The following is a 23,924-nucleotide window of genomic DNA, read 5'->3' on the forward strand; positions in this document are numbered from 1 at the left end:
AACAAGTGCTGAAAAGTTCAACTTTTCAGCACCCGTTTCAGTGCTGAAAAGTAGAATTTTTAAGCATTTTTTTTGAAAAGCGTTGCTATTCGATTCTGTTATTTTTGGTACAGAAAAGTAGGCTATTTCGTCGTTCAAGAATGACAGGAAAAGTAAGTAGTTTCACGACGGAATTGCAAAAAATAATATTTTAGGTTTTTAAATATTTTACATACTAAACTTGTTATATTTTGAACACAAACGTACAGGTTTTATGTGAAATTGCTGTAATTTATAGAAAATTAAAAGTTTGGATGAATAAGAAACATTTTGCTTAAGATTTCTTCAAAATGTTTAAAGGGGTATCAAGTTACCCCTATTATTTTTAAAATGCCGGTTTAAAATATTTTTTAAAACACTTGGCATGATTCGAAGAGTTCATCTGATGGAATACCCTTATTAGCCAAACATAGATGAATGTTTAAGCTTTCAATTTCAATTTCAAAGTTTATAGTTTTGTGAGAAATTGACAGAGTTATGTGCGATACAAAAAAGGGGATCAAGTCCCCCCACTCTTCTCTACATTACTGTTTCAGCTGCTGCTAGCATTTTACATGTTTCCAAACTTTTTGCATTGTTTGCTTACAGCAATTGACAAGCAAAATCTGCTGTTTTCATTAGTTTGACTAAGTGACGTAAGCGCCATGACGAAGAACCGCCTTTATTACAACAAATCACATTTTTCATGATTTTTATGAAAATTGCTTTTTAGTTTAAAAAAAACGAACATATTTGTTAATGTATGCAATAATTATTCATTGAAATGCAATTTTCATAAAAATCTTGAAAAAAATGTGATTTTGTTTAAAAAGGCGGTTCATTAAAATATCAACTTCTTCGTCATGGCGCTTACATCATTTAGTCAAACTAATGAAAACAATGGATTTTGCTTTTGAATTGCTGTTTGAAAATAATGCAAAAGGTTTGGAAACGTATAAATTGCTAGCATTAGCTGAAACAGTAATGTAAGTGTTTTCTTGAGTTTTCATAGGGAATTTTGAAAATTCGCCATTTTTATTTTAATAAAATGGCTTTATATTGGCACTGAAATGATGCAAACTAATTTAAAAAAAATGTTTTGAAACTTTTTACGCTTTTTGATAAACATACATTTTATTTTGGATTACTTTTGAAGGAAACTTGTTTGCTCACTTGCTTCTTGTGAGCTGATTGAATTTTATTAGATTTCAAATTATGACGCATTTTAGAACCTGTAATTGAATGTCAATGTGAAAAAGTCGTGTTTTATTTGAATAATTGATTTTCCCATGGTTCTGTACTGGAAAAACATCGATATTTTATGTTTTCATTTCTTTCAATCTCAAATGGCAAACATGTATTACATAGATTATTTGTTAAATATTATTATCTTCAGGGTTTAGTGAGAAAAACAAAAAAAAAGAAAATTAAAGAAATCACTTTAAAGCAAATTTAAAGCACATCTACAACGCAATCAGTCTTTAACTGAGCACGATGCTGTCGATATTTTCCACCAGAAAAGCATTCCCTTTCTCAGCAAGCTCGTCTAGCAGATTGTGATACGCCGGCTTTCATAATTTTAATGGACTTGTAATGTCGATGGTAACCACCCCCGAGACACTTTGCTTGCCGAGCTGCGGGCCAAATTGATGATTCAATCTGTTCCATGTACGGTTTTTTGGTGAACGATCCTGGGAGCTATTTGGTTTGCGTCAATTTACCAAAATGTGTATGAAGCCTTTAATGTAAATTTTACACAAATTGTTTAAAATGGTGTAATTTTGCCAGTTTCCTTCCTAAAATCACGCCCAAATTTCGAAAAAAAAACTATCAAAGTTTTAAACCATCAAACACCTAGCCTCTGACCTAGTCTGGTGGTGGTGGCCAGCAAACAAGCTCCCAGTATGATAAATCGGGAAATGAGTGCACATTTAAAGCCCCGTTCCCACCCACCTCATTCCAGAGCAGTGCGTTCGCAACTAAGCCAGTGTGCAAACTTTTTGGTGAATGATAAACGTCACCATAATTGTGACAATTATTTACGTCCGAACAAGCTGCCCGGACTGCAAACTATTATGCATTTGAGTCTGGGAGTGTCAGTGCGTTCGTGTGTCTGCCAAGTCTGCACTTGGGACTGGGAAAGTGGGGAAAATTTTGCCACTCTGGCAAATAAAAATGTTGAAATATGACACGAACCGATGGCGCGGCACTTCGATGGCAGAGGAAATGGTTCTGTCGCCCAAGCAAACGCACGTACTGATATGAGCTTTTGCATTTTTGATAAGGGAGGGGAACATTCAACAGTTGTTCGACATTTTTCAATTTCTGCCCAAAATAAAAGTGTGCTGCAACATGTTTGAATGATGAATATGAATTTTGGCTGGATTAAAATTGAAAAAAATGCTTTAGCATTGAAAAAAGCTTCGCACAATGTTCAGTGGTGGAACATCCTGGACGAGTTGTCACGGTTTTACGTTAAAAAGTCAGCACAAAAGAAAGTGAAATGATACAAAAAAATCTTATGACGAAAGCGAAGTATTATAAATGATATGTTTTCCGCAACGCAATTTTCACCAAAAAAATATTTTCAATTGTACAAATTCCTAATCAAACAAACGTTTGTGACAAACGCGAGCATAGCAAGCTTCCCATGCGCCAGTGACAACGCACACCGCGAGCCCACTTGTGTGTTGGTATTTTGATTCATCGTACCAGCGCACCAAGCCACGCGTCAGCTCGTCGGTTCGGTTTCGTATCTGGCACTCACCCGTGGCATGAACCCAGCGTATAGAGGAGAAAAGCAACTCGCGACAAAATTTTGAGGCTGGGAATTTTGACAGTTATGATTTTCATAAAGTATTCGCCTCCTTTTCTCTCCCACAGAAAACTGGGGACCATGTGGCTGTCAAAAGAGGCCAAACTGTTAAATTCACTCACAAAATGAACTATGAATGATTTGAATTTATTTCTGACGTCACGATTTTTTTCCTTTATCGTAAGTACCTTAGGTAGAAAGCCATTGGCGTCGCGAGCATTGAAAATTTTGAAAACGATATAAACGATGAAAAGCTTAGCAAGCTCCTATTGGAATCCAATGAACTCTGTTAAATAAACTTACGAAATCTCGAAAAAAAATAAGCCTACTTTTAGGCAATTTTGGGAGCACACGGGAAACAAATTGATTGTAGCCGGATGAATGTCCTATATCACAAAAGTGTTTGCATAAACATTGGATAGAAATGCAAAAACGGTCAGGGCAAAATAAACCAAAAAGCTACGATATCTTACATGTTGTAGGAAACATGGGTTGATAAGTTACTACAAACGAGTATATCTCGAGCCACAAAATATATGCGCTAGCATTCTCGCACCAGTATTCGATGCTCAACTTTACAACTTGTCGAGTTGGCGACGAAGTGTCGAAAATCGATGCAATGTGATTTTTTAGCGATTTTTCCGATTAAAATTCATGCTGAATCGTCATATTCACTAACATGAAAATGATGTCCAGCCAGGTCTGTGTTATGAATGTAGAAAGAAATTTCGGAAAAAATAGAAACGAAAAATGTTGGCGAAGGTCACCAGGTGGGCTTTTACCTTTTTTGGGATTTTTTTATGGTAGGTTAATTAAACGGCTCTAACTCCAGAACCAGATTATGAATCTTGATGAAAATTTGGGAGGTTGTAGAGCTCGAAAAATGCAACTTTTGAGATAAATAAAAGATATGAAAATGAAAAAAAATACCATATTTTCATTTGGAAACTGTGTAATTCGTAGAAAAGTCTTATCACATCCGAAAACAGATTGATATTTTGAAATTTGAGCGGCAACTCGCCCAGGTTCAGCACAGTAGCATTCATCTACATTCAGAAGAATCAAAATCGGGTATTGGGGAGCTATTCTCTCAAAATTCGAGGGTTGGAGATAGAAGAGTTCTGTATAGATAAATCGATAGAGCGTCAAAAATCGATGAAGTGTGATTTTTTTAGCGATTTTTTCGATTAAAATTCGTGCTGAAATTTTAATATTTACGAAGATGAAAATGATGTCCAGCCATGAAGTAAAATCTATACCTTTCTTTACTAAGAAAGGCAAAAACTCTAAATTTTGATCTAAATGAAAAAAAAAAAAACCCTTTTGGGTTAATGTAGATTTAAAAGGTACATTAAATTTTCCTTAAAATGACATGTTAAAAAAAATTACAGTTCAGTAACAAAAAATGGCAGAATTTTAAAATCTAATCTAATCTAATCTAACACAAACGCAGCCAGTCCGATGAAAGCATGCTGGAAAGTTTTGTGATTGGATTACGCCCCAAGCACTTTTCTTGTCAATATTAATAATTGCAGTACATCCGAGAACACCCGAAAATGAATTGCAAAAATTAAAGTTGCCAGCCCTACTGCGTTGTGTTTACCGCAAAGAGGATTCTGTGAACGGATCTCATTTCACAGAATCTACAGGGGAGGAAGGATGCGTGGACATACCGTACCAAACGCTCCGAATCAGTTGTAGTTGGGTGTGTAAGTGTAAATTTGGCAAATAATTATATTTAAAGGGCGGTTCGTGGAAATGGAGAAATGGGGATTGGGAAAATGGAAGATGGAGAAGGGGTAGGAAGGATATTTCATTAAATCAATAGTATATAATTAATATTGGTATGGTATGTATGTAAAAAAAATCAGCAAAAATTATGGAAAGTTCTCACAAAAATCTGGATATTTTAAATAAGCAGCTTCAATCTTCATTTTCCTGCAACCGGAATTGGACACATCCTGACGGCGTGACGATCGTCACCTCCTCTAGGATCTTGATAGTTTTCGGTTGACGAACCAAATCGAATAGAATCGGCTTCTATTTTGGAGCTGTTTAAGTGAAGGGAAAAGGGAAAACTTTTTTTTTGCAATTTTGAGTCCGGCATCAAATCGGGCGTCCAATTTTACATAACAGTCCCTTTGACACCAAATTTCAATCTCATAAGTTTTAAGGCTACAAAATGTTAAAAAAAACATTTTTTTCCCATGGTCAAAAACGGAAGGGGTCGTACCACTTCTCCGTCACGAGATATCAAGACCTCGGATTCGTGATCAGGAACAAAAGTTACTCCTTAGAACAAAGTTTCACGCAAACCGAAGAGGTGTAGGGTCAACTGCTGTGTGAGTTGGCGGTGAATTGATACTAAATTTGACAATTTTGCAACACTGAAATAAAAACAGCACGATATTTCTTTATTCTTAGAATTTTTCTTCCTTTTCTTTTTTAGTCATTAGGTTTTTCGAATTGATATATAAAAAAAGGAGGCAAAAATCCTATAATATAGGAATTTTGTACTTTTATTTATTTCAGTGTAGGAAAAAGTCATTTCAAAACTAAATAAAGCTTTAAACATAGTCGTTTTGTGTATCGTGACCATCCAGAAACTTGTGAAGACTGCATACAATTTGTGCGTCGTCCGGTCATTTTACCACCACCGGGTGCTAAATTTGAATTTCTGCTTAGAATCAAAAAAACAAAAGAATGCCATCCAGGGTAGGATGGAGAGGAAAAAGCTCAATCTTTTCGGTCCGGTCGTGTCCATTCCGAGCAGCTTTTGCTTCCGTTCCGTTCCAGTTTTATGACAGTTTGCAAAACACACGCACACTGCTGCCATGATGGGCCAGCAGAGTCGTTATTCAAACCCGGCAAGCAATTTTATTAGTGCCATAAATTTAAACTACTTGCGCAATTTTCTCACCGACTGACGACTCGGAGAAGGAAGCCGGTTTTCTGCTCCTGCCGCGCCGCCAGTTTCCGGCTCAACTCCGGTGAAAATATTTAATTTTGTTGCTTTTGAAGAGCAAAAAAAAAGCTTTCTCCCCTCACCGACATCATCATTATCATCACCGGAATCGTCACGATCGTTCGCCAGGACGAAAAATTCGAACAAATAAATCAGGTTTATATTTATTTCGAGGAAAATATTTTCCCGGCGAAAAAATAAATAAATTGTACAATTGATGAATTGACCTCAGGAGAGGAGGAGCCCACTTTTGTGAATGTCCCCTTAAAAATTGGACAGAAAAGCTCAACGTGTTCAACTCGTTATTATTTTTTTTTGTGGTTCGTCCTCTCAAAGCTGTTTTTGTGCACGTGTATTTTATGTGCGGTGTGGCCAACGAGTACGTCCTTCACACCACAATAAGTGACTCTTTTCCGGTGGGCCGTGAAAAAGGATACGGCAAGTGGCCACGGCCGGCCGGGGGGCCGTTGGTTTCCTGTGCTTCTGGCCAATGTTGGAAACACGGAGCAGGCCAAAAGTGATTGACGATTGTATTACACATCGATTGGGCTGACGTTTGCTGAGGGCTGTGACAAATGGAGATATCGTATTTTATTTATCTTTTGCAGTGATGGTGGTCAATGAGAGAATTTTGATGGTGATCTGTAGTGAGCAATTTTCGATAGTTGGAAAAAACCAATTAAAAATTTCAGTTAAAACTTTCAAAAATCTTTTTTTTTTGCTATGTGGAATACTTCACAAAGGAAAAGCTCCGCTGCAAGAGATATTCTTAAAAGACTTCGAAAAAATCCAGCTAAACAAAATTATACTTAGTTATATCTCTGAATCTATTGATTCGGGATAACATAATTCAAAAATCAAGGAAAACAAATAATTTCACTACACCCTTCAAAAATTCCACAAATAATCAATGGGCAAAAAAATAGTTCCAGGAAAAAAATTCTTACGAAAAAACCATACATCAATGTATAAAGCATTGCAAATGAGCAGTTCTCTAGGATTTCGGTCATTCGATTTTTTTTGTATTTTTTAATCCGACTGAAACTTTTTTGGTGCCTTCGGTATGCCCAAAGAAGCCATTTTGCATCATTAGTTTGTCCATATAATTTTCCATACAAATTCGGCAGCTGTCCATACAAAAATGATGTATGAAAATTCAAAATCTGTATCTTTTGAAGGAATTTTTGATCGATTTGGTGTCTTCGGCAAAGTTGTAGGTATGGATACGGACTACACTGGAAAAATAATACACGGTAAAAAAATTTGGTGATTTTTTATTTAACTTTATTACTAAAACTTGATTTACAAAAACACTATTTTTAATTTTTTATTTTTTGATATGTTTTAGAAGGCATAAAATGCCAACTTTTCAGAAATTTCAGGTTGTGCAAAATCACTGACCGAGTTATGAATTTTTAATCAATACTGATTTTTCAAAAATCGAAATTTTGGTCGTAAATTTTTCAACTTCATTTTTCGATGTAAAATCAAATTTGCAATCAAAAAGTACTTTACTGAAATTTTGATAAAGTGCACCGTTTTCAAGTTATAGCCATATTTAAGTGACTTTTTGAAAATAGTCGCAGTTTTCATTTTTAAATTAGTGCACATGTTTGCCAGTTTTGAAAAATATTTTTGAAAAGCTGAGAAAATTCTCTATATTTTGCTTATTTGGACTTTGTTGATACGACCTTTAGTTGCTGAGATATTGCAATGCAAAGGTTTAAAAACAGGAAAATTGATGTTTTCTAAGTTTCACCAAACAACCCACCATTTTCTATCGTCAATATCTCAGCAACTAATGGTCCGATTTTCAATGTTAATATATGAAACATTTGTGAAATTTTCCGATCTCTTCGAAAAAAATATTTTTGGAATTTTCAAATCAAGACTAACATTTCACAAAGGCCAAACATTCAATATTACGCCCTTTTAAAATGTTTGTCTTGATTTGAAAATTCCAAAAATATTTTTTTCGAAAAGATCGGAAAATTTCACAATTGTTTCATATATTAACATTGAAAATCGGACCATTAGTTGCTGAGATATTGACGATAGAAAATGGTGGGTTGTTTGGGTGAAACTTAGAAAACATCAATTTTCCTGTTTTTAAACCTTTGCATTGCAATATCTCAGCAACTAAAGGTCGTATCAACATAGTCCGAATAAGCAAAATATAGAGAATTTTCTCAGCTTTTCAAAAATATTTTTTCAAAACTGGGCAAACATGTGCACTAATTAAAAATGAAAACTGCGACTATTTTCAAAAAGTCACTTAAATATGGCTATAACTTGAAAACGGTGCACTTTATCAAAATTTTAGTAAAGTACTTTTGATTGCAAATTTGATTTTACATCGAAAATGAAGTTGAAAATTTTTACGACCAAAATTTCGATTTTTGAAAATCAGTATTGATTAAAAATTCATAACTCGGTCAGTGATTTTTGCACAACCTGGAAATTTCTGAAAAGTTGGCATTTTATGTCTTCTAAAACATATCAAAAAATAAAAAATTAAAATAGTGTTTTTTGTAAATCAAGTTTTAGTGATAAAAGTTAAATAAAAAATCACCAAATTTTTTTACCGTGTATTATTTTTTCCAGTGTAGTCCGTATCCATACCTACAACTTTGCCGAAGACACCAAATCGATCAAAAATTCCTTCAAAGATACAGATTTTTGAATTTTCATACATCATTTTTGTATGGACAGCTGCCGAATTTGTATGGAAAATTATATGGACAAACTAATGATGCAAAATGGCTTCTTTGGGCATACCGAAGGCACCAAAAAAGTTTCAGCCGGATTAAAAAATACAAAAATTAAAATTGAAGAAAAAAGACCGATTTCGTAGAGAATTGCTCAAATTGTTTAAAAAAAATCGGTGAGCAATCCTCTACGTAATCGGTCTTTTTTTAGAATTTGATTTTTTGTATTTTTTAATCCGAATGATACTTTTTTGGTGCCTTCGGTATGTCCAAAGAAGCCATTTTGCATCATTATTTTGTCCATGTAATTTTCCATACAAATTTGGCAGCTGTCCATATAAAAACGATGCATGAAAATTCAAAAATCTGTATCTATTTAAGGATTTTTTGGATGATATGGTGTCTTCAGCAAAGTTATAGGTATGGATACGGACTACACTGAAAAAAATGGTGCAACATTTTTGGTGATTTTGAATTTCAATTTTTGTCACTAAATTTTATTTACAAAAACACTGATTTTTTCAATTTCTGATATGTTTTAGGGGACATTAAATGCCAACATTTCAGGAATTTACAAAATATGCAAAATAAATTGACCGAGTTATGAATTTTTTATTCAAAACTGATTTCTAATCTAATCTAATATAACACAAACGCAGCCAGTCCGATGAAAGCATGCTGGAAAGTCTTGTGATTATATTACGCCCCAAGCACTTTTCTTGTCATTATTAATAATTTCAGTACATCCAAGAACACTCGAAAATGCATTGCAAAAATTAAAGCGGCCAGTCCTACTACGTTGTGTTTACCGCAGAGAGGATTCTGAGAACGGATCACATTTCACAGAATCTACAGGGGAGGAAGGATGCGTGGACATACCGTGTCAAACGCTCCAGTTTACAGTTTCATATGTGTTTTATATATTGTGTTAAGTGTTAAATATAGTGTGGTTATATAATCAATTGAATATAATAATGCAATATAATGATCATTTAATAAAATCCCTTTCACCTATATATACAGCAATTCCATTTGAAAAGAGCCTAAACCGAAAAAAAAGTTCTCCGATCGGGCTCAAAGTTTTTCTGGGGGTTTCTTGGCCAAAATAATTAGACCAGTATTTTTTTGTTTGGCCATTAGGGTGACCAACATCGTGGTAGGGTGGTTCGAAAAATGGCAATTTTCGTCACTTTTCGCAAAAACCACTTTTTTCGAAAAATTATATCTCCGCGCCATTTCATCCGATTTTAGCTGTCTTAGACCCAAAAGAAAGGTGATGAGTTTGGTTATTTGAGAAAAATAGTAAGAAAATCCAAAAATCTAGCTTAACTATTGAAAAAGTCGTATGAAAACTTAAAATGGCGTTTTGACCGTGTCTGGACCAAAGAGCCTATGTCTGAAAATATTTTTATCGGATTCCTCGAACAATTTCATATGACATATCAAAAAATTGGCGATGTCGAACCGTACGTTTTCAAGATATGATTTTTTGAAAATAAAAACTGAGTTTTTCGACGCGCCACGCGCAAAAACAGGAAAATGACGAAATCGGCAAAAAAACAACTTTTTTCACTAAAACTGCGATAACATAAAAATTTCAGCGATGACCTATACATGTCTGGGTACCAAAAGTTGCGTCTTTCAATTACGAAAATTTTGATGTAGGCCAAACAAAAAAATACGGGTCTAATTATTTTGGCCAAGGAACCCCCAGAAAAATTTTGAGCCCGATCGGAGAACTTTTTTTTCGGTTTAGGCTCTTTTCAAATGGAATAGCTGTATAATAACCACGCACCCAAGCACACAAACAGCGACACAAAAGAAATGAAAATGAGCATGCAAAAACAAGACAGCACGTCCCCGTGGTCAGCGCACTAATCGATTTTTTTAATCATAACTGATTAAAAAAAAAAATATCGAAATATATAACTGATTTAAAAAAAAAAAAACATCGATTGGACGTAACAGGAGCTGGCGCTCCGCCCTTCAATTTTAAATGGGATTTAACCCGTAAAAAAAGATTTTTTCAAAAATGTCACTTTTTGAGGCATTTTGGCCACCAATGCATTTACCAAAACATCACTGGCGTGTAGGCCAGATCTGCGCATCTTTTGGTAATAACATTGACATTTGGAGCACCTGGAGCTCGGTACAGGCCTTCAGTTTGGCATTTTTCGAAAAATCGGCCCTGGCAAAATCAAATGGCGTCTAGGGCGTCGCGAGGCGCGACGCATATCTTTTTTGCCAGGACCGATTTTTCGAAAAAATGCCAAACTTTGAAGGCCTGTACCGAGCTCCAGGGTGCTCCAAATGTCAATGTTATATATACCAAAAGATGCGCAAGGATCTGGCCTACACGCCAGTGATGTTTTTGGTAAATGCATTGGTGGCCAAAATGCCTCAAAAAGTGACATTTTTGAAAAAATCTTTTTTTACGGGTTAAATTCCATTTAAAATTGAAGGGCGGAGCGCCAGCTACTGTTACGTCCAATCAAGCTCATATTTTGGATTTGGGCTTAGTATGCCCACCGGAACAAACCCTTGAATGCCCGCCAAAAAGTCATTTTTGTTACACTCTATTATACACCTTTCCAGTTGTTTTGCCATCATAAGTATCCAAAATATCTATCAGTTGAGGAAAATTTTATTTTTCGCAAAAAAAATAAAATATTTGCGGTGCTGTTCATTGGAATTTCATGAAAATTTAAAAAAAAATTCAAGCAAGCCCAAACATGCTAAATATGATTATCAATGCAGAAAAATGCATTTTAGATTGTTTTCAGTTGATTAGACTTCTATTTTCATAGAAATTTTGAAGTTTTTGGGAAAAATACATTTTTGCCCCCTGTTTTTTCAGACCAATTTTGAAGGGGGGCGACATAAACATTGAAAAATATTTGCAACGGCTTTATTTGTACATTCTAATGCTATTTCACTAGTAAAGTTGTACTTTTAAATAAAAAAACTGCATCTCCAGACTATTTCATTCAGAGCATCAAAACACTGCCTCCAAATTGTCTGTTCCATAATTGCGGGATGTTATTGTGTCTCCCACAATTGTGAAACACCTGAATTTAACTGATATTTACAAAAAAAAAAAAGTTTTCAAACCATGTATAAAACATAACTAAGCTTGAGTTTCATTAAATTCAGTGTTTGAAGTCATTATTTTGTGAAAATTATGTGTTCCTGGAGAGAACCAAAGTTTGTTTACATCCATAAGAAAAAAAGTGTTCCGAATTTGTGGATTTCAAGGGTCAACATTTTTCTTCAAAAACTTGATATAAAAGTTAAAATTTGGAGCATCCGAAAGATCACAAGAAATGCTTTCAAGTGAAGGTAAAAGCGAATCATTACGTTCAATAATCGATTTGCTATGATTTTTTGAACATTGGCCAATCTGTAAACTGTTCCGAATAAGAGGGATGACGGATCTTTTTGATTGCAAATTCGATTTTACATCGAAAAATGAAATTGACCAATTTTTGCAACCAATTTTTCGATTTTTTTTTTTTGAAAAAATCAATGTTGATTCAAAATTTATTACTCAGTCAAAGATTTTTTGCCCGTTCTGGAAATTTCTGAAAAGTTGGCATGATGTCCCCTTAAACATTTTTTGTAATTCAAGTTTTAGTGGCAAAAAATGAATTTAAAAATCACCAAAAAATGTTTTAGCGTGTATCATTTATTGTCTGTGTAGCTGGGGAGGAAAACATTTGTTTTACATGTAGAGTTTCCAGCTTTCAATGTAACAATTTTTGTTTTGTTCTTAAAACTAGTGTAATGGGACTTAACCATTTGTTTCCAAATTTTTGGGAAATTTTTCAAATGCTCCGGTCTCCAGTTATAACAGAATAAAATGAATTCAAATCCGTATTAATTTAAAGTTATTCTAGAAAATTAAAGATTTATAGATAAAATGCTAGAGCAAACGCACTTTTTTTATCTTACTTTGTATTATCTTGCAAAAATAATGAACGCATGTATTACGCATTTCAAAACAAGCCCCATTTCAGTACTGAAAAGTAGAACTTTTCAGCATTTATTTTAAAAAGTTTTGCCATTCGATTCTGTTATTTTTGGTACAGAAAAGTAGGCTAATTCGTCGTTCAATAAGGACAGGAAAAGTAAGTAGTTTCGCGACGGAATTGCAAAAATTAATATTCTCAGTATTTTATGCTATCGCAAAATAGGCCAACAATTTCAGCATCAAATTCTTCAATCTCTATTCTCACTAATGAATGTTTCAAAAATCTCTCACAATGAACATCTCTCCATTTCAAAGAGCACCGCGAACTTCAAGCTTAATGTTAAACTTTGAGTCAACTTCAACACTATCGCCAGTGTCTAAGAATCTTGCCCATCACTAATCATGAAAACAGTGAGGTCATGCCAAAAGAAAAAAAATAGCCAAAAAGCTTTAAAATTGTATAACATATTGCGAGCCAGCTGCATACAGCATAACCATCAGCTTTATTTCCCAAAAAAATAGCTGACTCTTGGTGGAGCTTTTGCCCACTTAAAATATTTGCTTTTCTGGCGAAAGCATCAGGCAGTGGAAAAGGGCTTTGAGAGAGCAAGGTCCTTGGAAGCACAATGGAATGATGATGGTATTTTGGCCACCCCACCAATAGAAGTTAAAGCTCTCATCAAGGCACAGTGGGAAAGGACGTTTCTAACTTGCTAATATTTTTTATAAACACAAAATTGTTAACATTTTTATGAAAAAATATTATTAAAAAATTTTGAATATTTTTTCCAGTGAAAACTAATACAAAAAAGCGTAAATTTAGAGTGAAATCATGCTGAAATCTTTTTCTCCACAGTAGAATCTTTCAATGCTCCAACAGACACCAACCTCGACCGGAGCTCATGAACCCAGCTCAACTATATAATTCCAGTTTATGACCATCGCTGACTGAACTGGCTAGGATTGGGGTGGCCGATTTCCAAGGGGTTGTACGGAGGATGAAACAGAACGTTGATGTGTACTCTCGATGAAATTAGAAATTTTTCGTCCAACCACAACAAACCCACATTGTGGGTGGTGAAGGGTTCAACGGGAAAATGGATAGCTTGAAACTGTTTAAACATTTCAAAGGATTTTATTAGATTTTTTGATGAACATGCTCTGCTGTTGATGTTGATTTTTCCAATGAATAAACCCATTTTAAAAATATCAATCAATAACACTTTCAAAAGCTTACCATGTTTACATCCCATAAGCCATAATCATGATCATGTCCGTAATTTACAATTCAATCAACTTTCATCTAGGACCACTACACTGGAACCACAGAGTCAACTAATTACCCATTCAATTGGCTAAGCTCACACGAGCACACATACAGTGCTCGGCACAACACACATACACAGTCGTTCTTGTTTTGGCACGAAACAATTCCGCTCCAAGCTTTGCTCTAATCAAACAGTCATAAAATACCGAAACCAAATTTGATTATTAATTAACACACATGCAAACACCATCCACACAAACACATGTGAAGCACACTGCCTGGTAGGATTTGCCGGCCCCGGTCATCGAAATAATCCCATTTTGATCCAGTTTTGCGGATATTTTCGAATATAAGCTCTCGAATTTGTTTTCGGTTTTTGTGAGCCAGTCATCATACGTACATGTAGAAATACATGTACAGACGCGCGCAATAGTTGGTTTTGTTTTGCTGTGAGGTAAATTTCTGGGAAAAACTACCTTGAACTGGTTGTTTGTGTACTTTTTCACGGATTAAAAGGTAAATTTCGATTTTTTTCTTCAATAAAGCTGTTGCATTTTTACCCAGTGTGTGCCTCTCGGCTCTTGTCATGATCAAAGGAAGAATAAGGGCAAAACATTGAAATTTAAATTTTAAAGTGAAATGCTCGTAAATTTGGTAAATTTTGTTGACCACGATTTCAGTTGTCTGCAAAACAAAATATATTTCTAATATTTTAGCAAAAAAGTCTTCAAATTTTTAAATAATTTTTAAGAGCGATCGAAGAATCTTCGTCAAAAGAAAAATCTTTTGACGTTCATCAAGAGAAAAAAATCGGGATGGAACATGTCTATCGCTCGCCCACGAAAGATCGGTAAAATGTAACTAAAAAAATCATCATCTCTACAGTTTTTTAAGGCTTTATAAACATATAAAAGACAACGGCTCAAAGGTCCTCTTAAAAAAATCTAAATCTGGATTAGTCAATGGAGCACCGATTTAATCTTTTGGTAGATGAGCAATGTTTGCAAACAAAGTCAAATAAATTAATTTGATTGAAAGTGCCTTAATTATTCCAAATATTAGCGATTAAAAGAAGTGGGGGTAAAACGGGAACTGAAGTTCAAAAACATCAAAAATCTAAAAAATTGCTCGCATTTTCGTAAAGCTTGACGAAATCAAATAATCTTTATTGCATTCAGCGATGGAATAATCATCATCAAAAGAAAATCTTTGGATGTTCATCAAGAGAAAAAATCCGAAGGGAGCATGGCTCTCCTCTCTCGCGAACGAAAGATCGGTAAAAAGCATCAAAAAAAATCATCATCTTGATTATTCGGTGGAACATCTTTTTTACTACTACACCTGCAAGTGTAACGGCACACGTCGAAAAATGATCTGTCACATTTTGTAGATGGGCAATGTGTGTAAATAAAGTGAAATAAATATTATTGAGTGCTGCTGACAAGGAAATTCACAAAAAATCATCAGCAGATTGATTTTCTTGGAGAATTTCGGGAGCGATTTTCTTTTGTGTGATTTTCCTCCTTTCTCTTTCGCGGGTGAAGAAAGTTCGCTAGCGAAATTGATTTTTTCGAGATTATTCCATCCCTGATTGCATTTGAATTTTCTTTTGAAGCACTTCAATATTTATACTATCAAGACATGCAAGAATCTTGAGATACAGCATTTTTAGGACTGCCTTAAAGTTTTGCGATTTTCGTCAATTTTCCAAAAAAAAACTTTTTTTTTTTCATATAGCCATATTTTTGAAACAAAGAATAGAACAAATCCGTTTTTCATTTCTCGTGCGTTAAAAATGCTTATTTTGCATTCCGGGGTGACTTTGAGTCATAGTTTTCTTGTAAAATCAGATTTTAATTATTCCAATTTTATTTTAACGGCACATGTACCATCCCAAAGGTTGCTGTTACGACAAAATATATATACATTTTAGGTAAAATGGTGAAACTTCAAAATTTTGGCAAAATTTGCTAAAACTGTTTTTGTTTATAAAAATATTGATTCAAATTGCATTTAAAGTTGCATTCAAAGCACGAATCAAAATTTTTCGAAATTTATATGAAATTAGTTCTTTTGCAATCGCTCCCAAATTCAAAGAATTTTTTTATAATTGTTAGCTTGTATTGGCTGTTGTCGGCGATAAAAAAAACGTTAAATTATTTCTTGAATTTTGTTTCAAAATCACATATAATTTATTATTTACAAAGTAAAATTATATTTTTCTAGTGAAAAATTGTCCAAATAATTCGAAATGCATACCGTTTTCCGATTTAAACTCATTTTCAATGAGAATATCATGTCACTTTAGGAATATTGAAATTGTCTTGTTTATCAAGATTTGTTTAATAATATGTTTAACTATTTTTTAGTTTCCTTAATTTATGAATTGTTTTTTTTTAAGTACTTTTAATACTTCCGTTCGTAACGATAAGCCATTTTTCAACACTTGAGCCTTTTACAGGCAGGATTTTCCTTCCCTGTTTTTGTTGTGTAGGGTACGTTATCGATTATAATCGGAATATTAGTTGCTGAGATATCGTCATTAGAAAATGGTTGGTTATTTTGGTGAGATAAGGAAAACTTCAATTTTCGTGTTTCTTTTTCTTAAAGCGGCTCTATCTCAGCAACCCGAGGTCCAATCTTTAATGTCTCTTAGACAATTTTGTAGAAAATTTTCTGAACTTCTCAAAAAAAATATTTTTAGAATTGGTCACTTATGGTTACTATTTTGAAAAATTGAAAAACTGCAAATATTTCGCTAAAATCAAACTTTCGGTGGCTATATCTTGAAAACGGAGCACTTTATCAAAAAATCTGTAGAGTACTTTTCAATTGCAAATTATATTTTGCATTAAAAAATAATGTCAAACTTGTTTTTGCATGCACCTTCGTTTTTTCCAAAAATCTCTATTTTTTCAAAAATTCATAACTCGGCGGCAGATTTTGTTGTCCCCTAAAACATATCAAAAAATCTCGAAAATTAAAAAATACGTATTTTGGGAAATTGAGTTTTAGTGAAATCTGCAAATTTATTTTCCGTGTACCTATTTTTTTCTCAAAAGTCCTCCACAATACCTACAACTTTGCCGAAGATCAGAAATTTCACTCAAAAGTTACAGCTGTTTGAATATTTACATACCATTTTTGTATGGACAGCTGCCAAAATTGTATGGAGACTTGTATGGGTGAACCAAGGACGCAAAATAGCTTATTTGGTCATAGGGAAGGCCCCCACAATGTTTAAGTCAAATAAAAAAATACAAAAAATAAAAATGGTCAAAATCGGCCGATTTCGTAGAGAGTTGCTCATTTATGTAATTAATATGGAAAAATTTGCATCAAAATTACTTTTTAAATCATTTGATGGGTAAGAGTAGTTTTTGAAACGTTTTCTCCGATATTTTTTTTGGAAATAAATGTGTTTTAATGTCTGTTAGGGTTTTTTTTGTTTAGGCCAAATTTGTTAACAAAACATATTTGTTTATGATGGAAAGTGAGCAAATTCATCTTCTATTCATTGTATCTATCATTAGACCTTCCATCGGATGAGGAAGTAAAATGTCGGTCCCGGCCTTGGTTGTTAGGCCGTTAAGTCATTCCAGGTGTAGGAGTCGTCTCCATGCCATAAGTACAAACAACACACCAAACCAAGCCTACTCCGGTGGAATCGCTGGCGGCGGTTGGACTCGCAATCCAAAGGTCGTCAGTTCAAACACTGGGGTGGAAGGTTCCTTGGAGTAGAAAGAGGTTTGGGTGCTCTCCCCATTCAAGCCTTCGGACTTCTAGGTTCGAGCAGAAACTTGCAAAAGAAACCACAAAAGACCCGGGGGTCGTTAATGTGGATGGTTTGATTTTTTGATCATTAGACCTACACCATGCATCAAAACATCAAATATCGGTTAAATTTTGTATAAAAACAACAGTTTTCCTATAGTGGACCCGGGTCCACAATTCGATAATAGGCCCGGGTCCACTATAGGAAAAGATGGTCCTTAACAGGCAAAAAAACACTTTATTTTCAAATGGCTATTTTTCTGCTCAAAAACAAATAACTGATGAAACAAATAGTCGAAATTGTTCAAAAGACTGAAATCTAATCCGAAAGCCTTCTGGAAACACTTCAATGACCAGAGGAAAGAAAGTGGTTTGCCTTCCTCTATGTTCCTTGACAACGAGACCGCTTCAAATCCCGATACCATCTGTCAACTGTTTGCAGAGAAATTTTCCAGAATGTTCATCAATGAAACCCTTTCACCGCACGAGGTCGCAGCCGCCACTGAAAATGTGCCACCCTGCGGCAACGTTCTGGACCGACTCGTACTCGACGACCAACGAATCATGAACGCAGCTGCCAAATTGAAATCAACCTCATCAGTAGGACCTGACGGAATCCCCTCCAGTATCCTGAAAAAGTGCATCCAATGCCTGCTGTCCCCACAACGATTACTGTTCCAGCACTCTCTCGACAAAGGGGTTTTTCCGGACCTGTGGAAAACTGCTTTCATGTTTCCAGTCTATAAAAAGGGAAACAAACGTGACATCGACAACTACCGGGGGATCTCGGCGCTTTGCGCTGTCTCCAAACTGTTCGAGCTCGCTGTGCTCGACCTGGTGTTTTTTCACTGCAAGCAACAGATCTGCGCTGAGCAACATGGCTTCATGCCGGGACGTTCGACTACATCGAACTTGCTGACCTTCACCACCTACCTGACCAAGGGGCTAGCTAGTCGAAGCCAAACCGACGTAATCTATACTGATCTCTCCGCAGCCTTCGACAGGCTCAACCATGACATCGCGATCGCTAAGCTCGAAAAACTAGGGTTTAGTGGCAGTTTGCTCGGTTGGTTTCAGTCCTATCTTTCCAGACGAACAATCAGTGTGAAGATCGGTGAATGCGTCTCGCTGCTATTCCTCGCCTACTCCGGTGTAGCGCAAGGAAGTCACTTGGGGCCTCTTATATTCTTGCTCTACTTTAACGACAGCAATTTTGTACTGGATGGACCAAGACTCGCTTATGCCGACGACATGAAGATCTTCCGGTACGTGAACTCAACGGATGACGCTAAACTACTTCAACAGCAGCTGGATCAATTCGCCGACTGGTGTGCCACAAACCGCATGACCTTAAATCCTCAGAAGTGTTCCGTTATATCGTTCACCAGGAAGCTCAGGCCGATCACGCACAACTACACGCTCCTCGGAACAACCGTCCCGCGGGTCGAATGCATAAACGATCTCGGAGTGCTGCTAGACGCGAAGCTCACGTACAAGAATCACGTCGCATACATCGTTGCAAAAGCCTCAAGACTGCTTGGTTTCATATTTCGTGCGACCAAAAAGTTTACCGACGTCTACTGCCTGAAGTCATTGTACTGCGGCCTTGTTCGGTCAACCCTGGAATACAGTTCCGTGGTGTGGAATCCCTGGTACCAGAATAGCTCGGAGAGGATCGAGAGCGTGCAGCGACGATTCATTCGTTTCGCACTCCGCTTGCTTCCATGGAGTGACCCCCACCGTCTCCCAAGCTACGAAAGCAGATGTCAGCTAATCCATCTGGACTCTTTGGCTGTTCGTCGCAAGGCCGCACGTGTAACCGCTGTTGCCGACCTGCTCACATCAAGGATTGATTGCCCCTCCCTACTCGGTGAGCTGAATCTGCAAGCTAGATCTCGTGTGCTGCGCGGAGGTGCCTTCTTCCGAATCCCACTAGAAGCTGCCAACTACAGTGCACATGGCTCCATCATCGGACTTCAACGGACCTTCAATCGAATAGCCTCAATTTTCGATTTTAATGTGCCACGTGATGTTTTGAAAAAGCAATTTTTAGAGTTTTTTAGATGTAATTAAAGTATTATTGTGTAACATAGTCACAGTATCATTGGGGCCGTTGGTGGCCTGTTGATACTTAATAAACAAACAAACAAACTAAAAAAAAAGACTTCAGATTTGATTGTTTTGTACAAAGGGTTATGAAAAAGTGCTTAAAATATTGAAAAATTATAAAAAATGCGCTTCGGCTCTACTAGGGGTCCACTAATGGTTAAAATACCCTACAATGTATTTACAAACAATCGATTTTACATGTTTTTACAATGAGAATAACAATTTCAGTCAATTTTTATTTGTTAGCTCTTTTATTTTTTGGGAAAATTGTGAAGGGGTGCGGCGATTCGAAATTGAATTTTTCTGTTTTACATGACAAATAATTTCATCCTTTGAGCTTTGATGCATGGAAAAATCGAAAACGTTAAATTAAATTTGCAATCAAAGGACACTTTACGTAAATTTCGATATCGTCAACGTTTTCTAGTTGTATCCGCTTAAAAATGTTTTTTTTTCATCGCGTATTTTTTTAGCTTTAAAAATTTATGTTCATGTTTGACCAACTACTGTTTCGGAACTAAGGAAATATGCGTCCTTTTTGCAATGTCAAAAAATAAATAATTATCGTAAAATTTTCCGATCTCTCGAATTAAAAAAATCTTAAAAATGATTAAATAAACCTTAACATTTGATACGGTCGAAAATGAATATTTTTGAGCCTTTTCAAAAGTTATGGTCAATTTGAAATTTTTGAAAATAGTTGTCATCAATCATCTACTTTTTGACATTAAAAATAGGACGCACATTTCTAGAGCAACAATTAAAAAGGGCGCTTAAGCATTTCGACAGCGGCAACTATTTCTTGAGTGTTTTTTAAGGGTCCTATACAAGGGACCTGATTTTCAGTTCAAAGATCAGAAATCATCATCGAACGAATCTTTTCCAACCGGACATTTACTAATACATTCAAAGTATGTTTACATGTCAACTGGACGTTTGTTTGCATCAGATTTCCCATCTCTTTCTTGCTAAAGTTTTTTGTCAGGCGACTTCCAAGGTATGTAGATTAGATAATGTAAGGCAGGAATTCCCAGCTGTTAAAATAGTTAGCACGAAACCCGGATTTTATATGGAGATTTTTAGAAAAGTGAAATTTTGACCATTTTCCGGGCAAATTTAATCGGATTTTTTTCTGTGGGGTTGTAAAGCATGCCAAACTGAACCGACAAACGCGTATAGTTGAATTTATTTTTTGATAAAATATTTGCGTTCAAAAGCGTATTTCGGTTTAGTTTGGCATGCTTAAAAACACCACAGAAAAAAATCCGGTGAAATTTTCTCGGAAAATGGTCAAATTTTCACTTTGCAGAAAATCTCCATACAAAATCCGGGTTTCGTGCTAACTAACTATTTTGATAGCTCGAAAACCCGCCTTACCTTACTAATCTACATACCTTGATGTCAGCCAGAGGTATCGCAGGGCTGTGACAGTTTTAGCTCGATTGATAGCATGATTGTTTGCATCTGGACACTGTGACGAGATTTCGTCATTTTTGGGTTAAATTATTATGTTTTTCACTGGGCCTAGAAAGCCTTATATGCTTTTGTGTTTCCTTTTCAAAAAGATTTGCAACTAATCCCGAACGGTGGAAAGGTAGCGCGGGAAGCCAGCTATTGTTTTACATTTCTTGTCTTTTTTAAGTTACCAGAAGCTTGAAAATTTACAAAATAGCTCAAACTACAAAATTCTCTCTCTTTCCCCCCGGCAGGTGGCCTCCCGGCGGCCCCGTTCTACACCCGCCAGCGGTATACGGCCGGCATCGTGGGCTGCATCTCCGAGCTGATACTGGCCGGCGAGCTGCGGCTCAACTTCGACTCGACGATACTGGGCACGGCGCACAACGTCGAACCGGGCGCCCCATGAAGGTGAATTTAGGACGACGGCGTGCGTCCCGGCGGCTGGTGGCAGCAGAAGCGGCGGCTCCGCCTCGCTGGTAGCACTGCCGCCACCAACACCAGCAGTAACATCAATTGAACGTCCATGCGTAGTTATTCAGCGTATGAGTGAGTGAGGTCGAGTGCGAGTGAGCAGGAAGAGGGAAAACGGGAGAGTAGCATTAGTAAATAGAGAGTAAATGGAGTGTTTCAGAGTGAGTGAAAAGAGCGGTAAGAGAGAGCACGAACGAGTCCAATTAAACTACACACCGATTTAGACTAAATGAATTTTTTATATAAGATGAAAAAACATTTAGGATAAAAACTAGTATTTAAGGCCTTAGGTACTGATAAAATGTAATATTTAGTGTTTGTAAGTGGTAGGACTTTTGAGTTTGAAGGCTTTGGCGAGGCTAAGTGCAATGGAACAGATTGTGACTTTATTTTTCTTAAATAAAGCAAAAACCACAATTTTAATTTAAAAAAATACAATTTTTATACCGATTGAGACACTTGTCAGATGATTGCATCGGAAGAAGAAAATGCCGTCAGATATATCTAACAAAAGTTTTACCGACCAAAAAGCGAAATGGTCAGAAATCCCAGTCAACAAACCGAAAACCATTTAAGTCAATTCATATCTCCGCCTTGGGCAATAAATACTCTTCTTGCCTTTTGTTTTACTTTTCCGGTTTCAGTTCCGCTTCAAGTTTGTCCCGTAAAAAGTGAAATAAAAGTATATCGACGACAAGCAAAGAAAAATGCGAAAGATAAACGAGAACAATAATAACATCATATCAATGCGAAACTATTTCAATAAATCGAAAACGGCATCCTGATCTGTGTGAGTGTGGAAGGGCACTCATAAAACAATTATACAACTCACTCATTGCACGTTCTTCTACCTACCTACATGTTGCTTACCAATGCTTCTTGTTTGAAAGTTCTTAAATTATTCTATTGTAAAGTTGAAAGACGCATAATACTTTATTTAGCCCTAAAAAGTCTAACAAATCGCTGCTGGAAACCAAATATAAGTAAAAACCTTAATTTAAAAACGACTAAAGAAAACAATTTTGTATGTAACAATACAGGGAAAACATCTCAACAACACACAAACACAAAGGCAACAGAAAGCGATTCAAACTATGATTGTAGACCTCTGGTGAAAAAAAAAAAAAACAAATCAAACACGTTTTCTGATGGATTTGGTTAGCCCTGGTATTGTCATACATTTCAAGTGCTTTACAAATAAAAAAGAGAGATGAAAAAAAAACTATAACCAACTTTAACAATAGAAACTGTGTGTGATGGTAGAAGCGCTAGTCGTCACGAATACATGCAAACAAAAAAGAGCGTCGATAGAGACAAACTAATACAGACGCAGTAGGAAAGGAAGGCAAAACAAAACACACACGAGCAATTCTCTACCAAAACCTGAAATGGATTTTATTTGTATTTTTTGATTTGGCTCAAACTTTGTGGGGGCCTTCCCTATACCCAAATATGCTATTTTGTGTCATTGGTTCACCCATACAAGTCTCCATACAATTTTGGCAGCTGTCCATACAAAAATGGTATGTAAATATTCGAACAGCTGTAACTTTTGAGTGAATTTTTTGATCAATTTGGTGTCTTCGGCAAAGTTGTAGGTATTGTTGAGGACTTTTGAGAAAAAATAGGTACACGGAAAAAAATTTGAGGATTTTTTTATCAACTTTTTTTTTACTAAAACTCAATTTCCCAAAATACGTATTTTTTGATTTTCGAGATTTTTTGATATGTTTTAGGGGACAAAAATCCGCAACTTTTGAGCCATAGAGAAACATGGTCAAAAAATCTGCCGCCGAGTTATGAATTTTTGAAAAAATAGTGATTTTTGGAAAAAATCGAAGTTTCATGCAAAAACAAGTTTGACATTATTTTTTAATGCAAAATTGAATTTGCAATCGAAAAGTACTTTACATATTTTTTGATAAAGGGCTCCATTTTCTAGATATAGCCACCGAAAGTTTGATTTTAGCAAAATATTTGCAGTTTTTCAATTTTTAAAAATAGTGACCATGAGTGACCATTTCTAAAAATATTTTTTTTGAAAAGTTCAGAAAATTTGCTATAAAATTGGCTAAGAGACATTGAAGATTGGACCTCTGGTTGCTGAGATATAGCGGCTTAAAGAAAAAGAAACACGAAAATTGATGTTTTCTAAGTCTCACCCAAACAGCCCACCATTTTCTAATGACGATATCTCAGCAATTGATGGTCCGATTTTCAATGTTAATACATGAAACAATCGTGAAATTTTCCGATCTCTTCGAAAAAAATATTTTGAAAATTTTAAAATCAAGACTAACATTTTAAAAGGGCCAAACATTGAATATTACGCCCATTTAAAATGCTAGTCTTGATTTAAAATTTTTAAA

The 23,924-nt window shown here is 35.6% G+C and overlaps 1 protein-coding gene across 1 annotated transcript in view; it reads left to right on the forward strand.

Moving 5' to 3' along the window:
• The window catches only part of LOC6037148 (pikachurin), a gene marked incomplete at its 5' end in the record, with an annotated part of 226,670 nt that extends 203,752 nt beyond the window's left edge, over positions 1-22,918 (forward strand). Inside the window, one exon of the mRNA XM_038261273.1 lies at positions 21,336-22,918. Coding sequence (XP_038117201.1) covers positions 21,336-21,490 — 155 coding nt within the window. The remainder of the gene's footprint in view (positions 1-21,335) is intronic.
• Positions 22,919-23,924: the final 1,006 nt, after the last annotated feature.

This window comes from Culex quinquefasciatus, chromosome 3, assembly GCF_015732765.1.
Source record: "Culex quinquefasciatus strain JHB chromosome 3, VPISU_Cqui_1.0_pri_paternal, whole genome shotgun sequence".
NCBI lineage: Eukaryota > Metazoa > Arthropoda > Insecta > Diptera > Culicidae > Culex > Culex quinquefasciatus.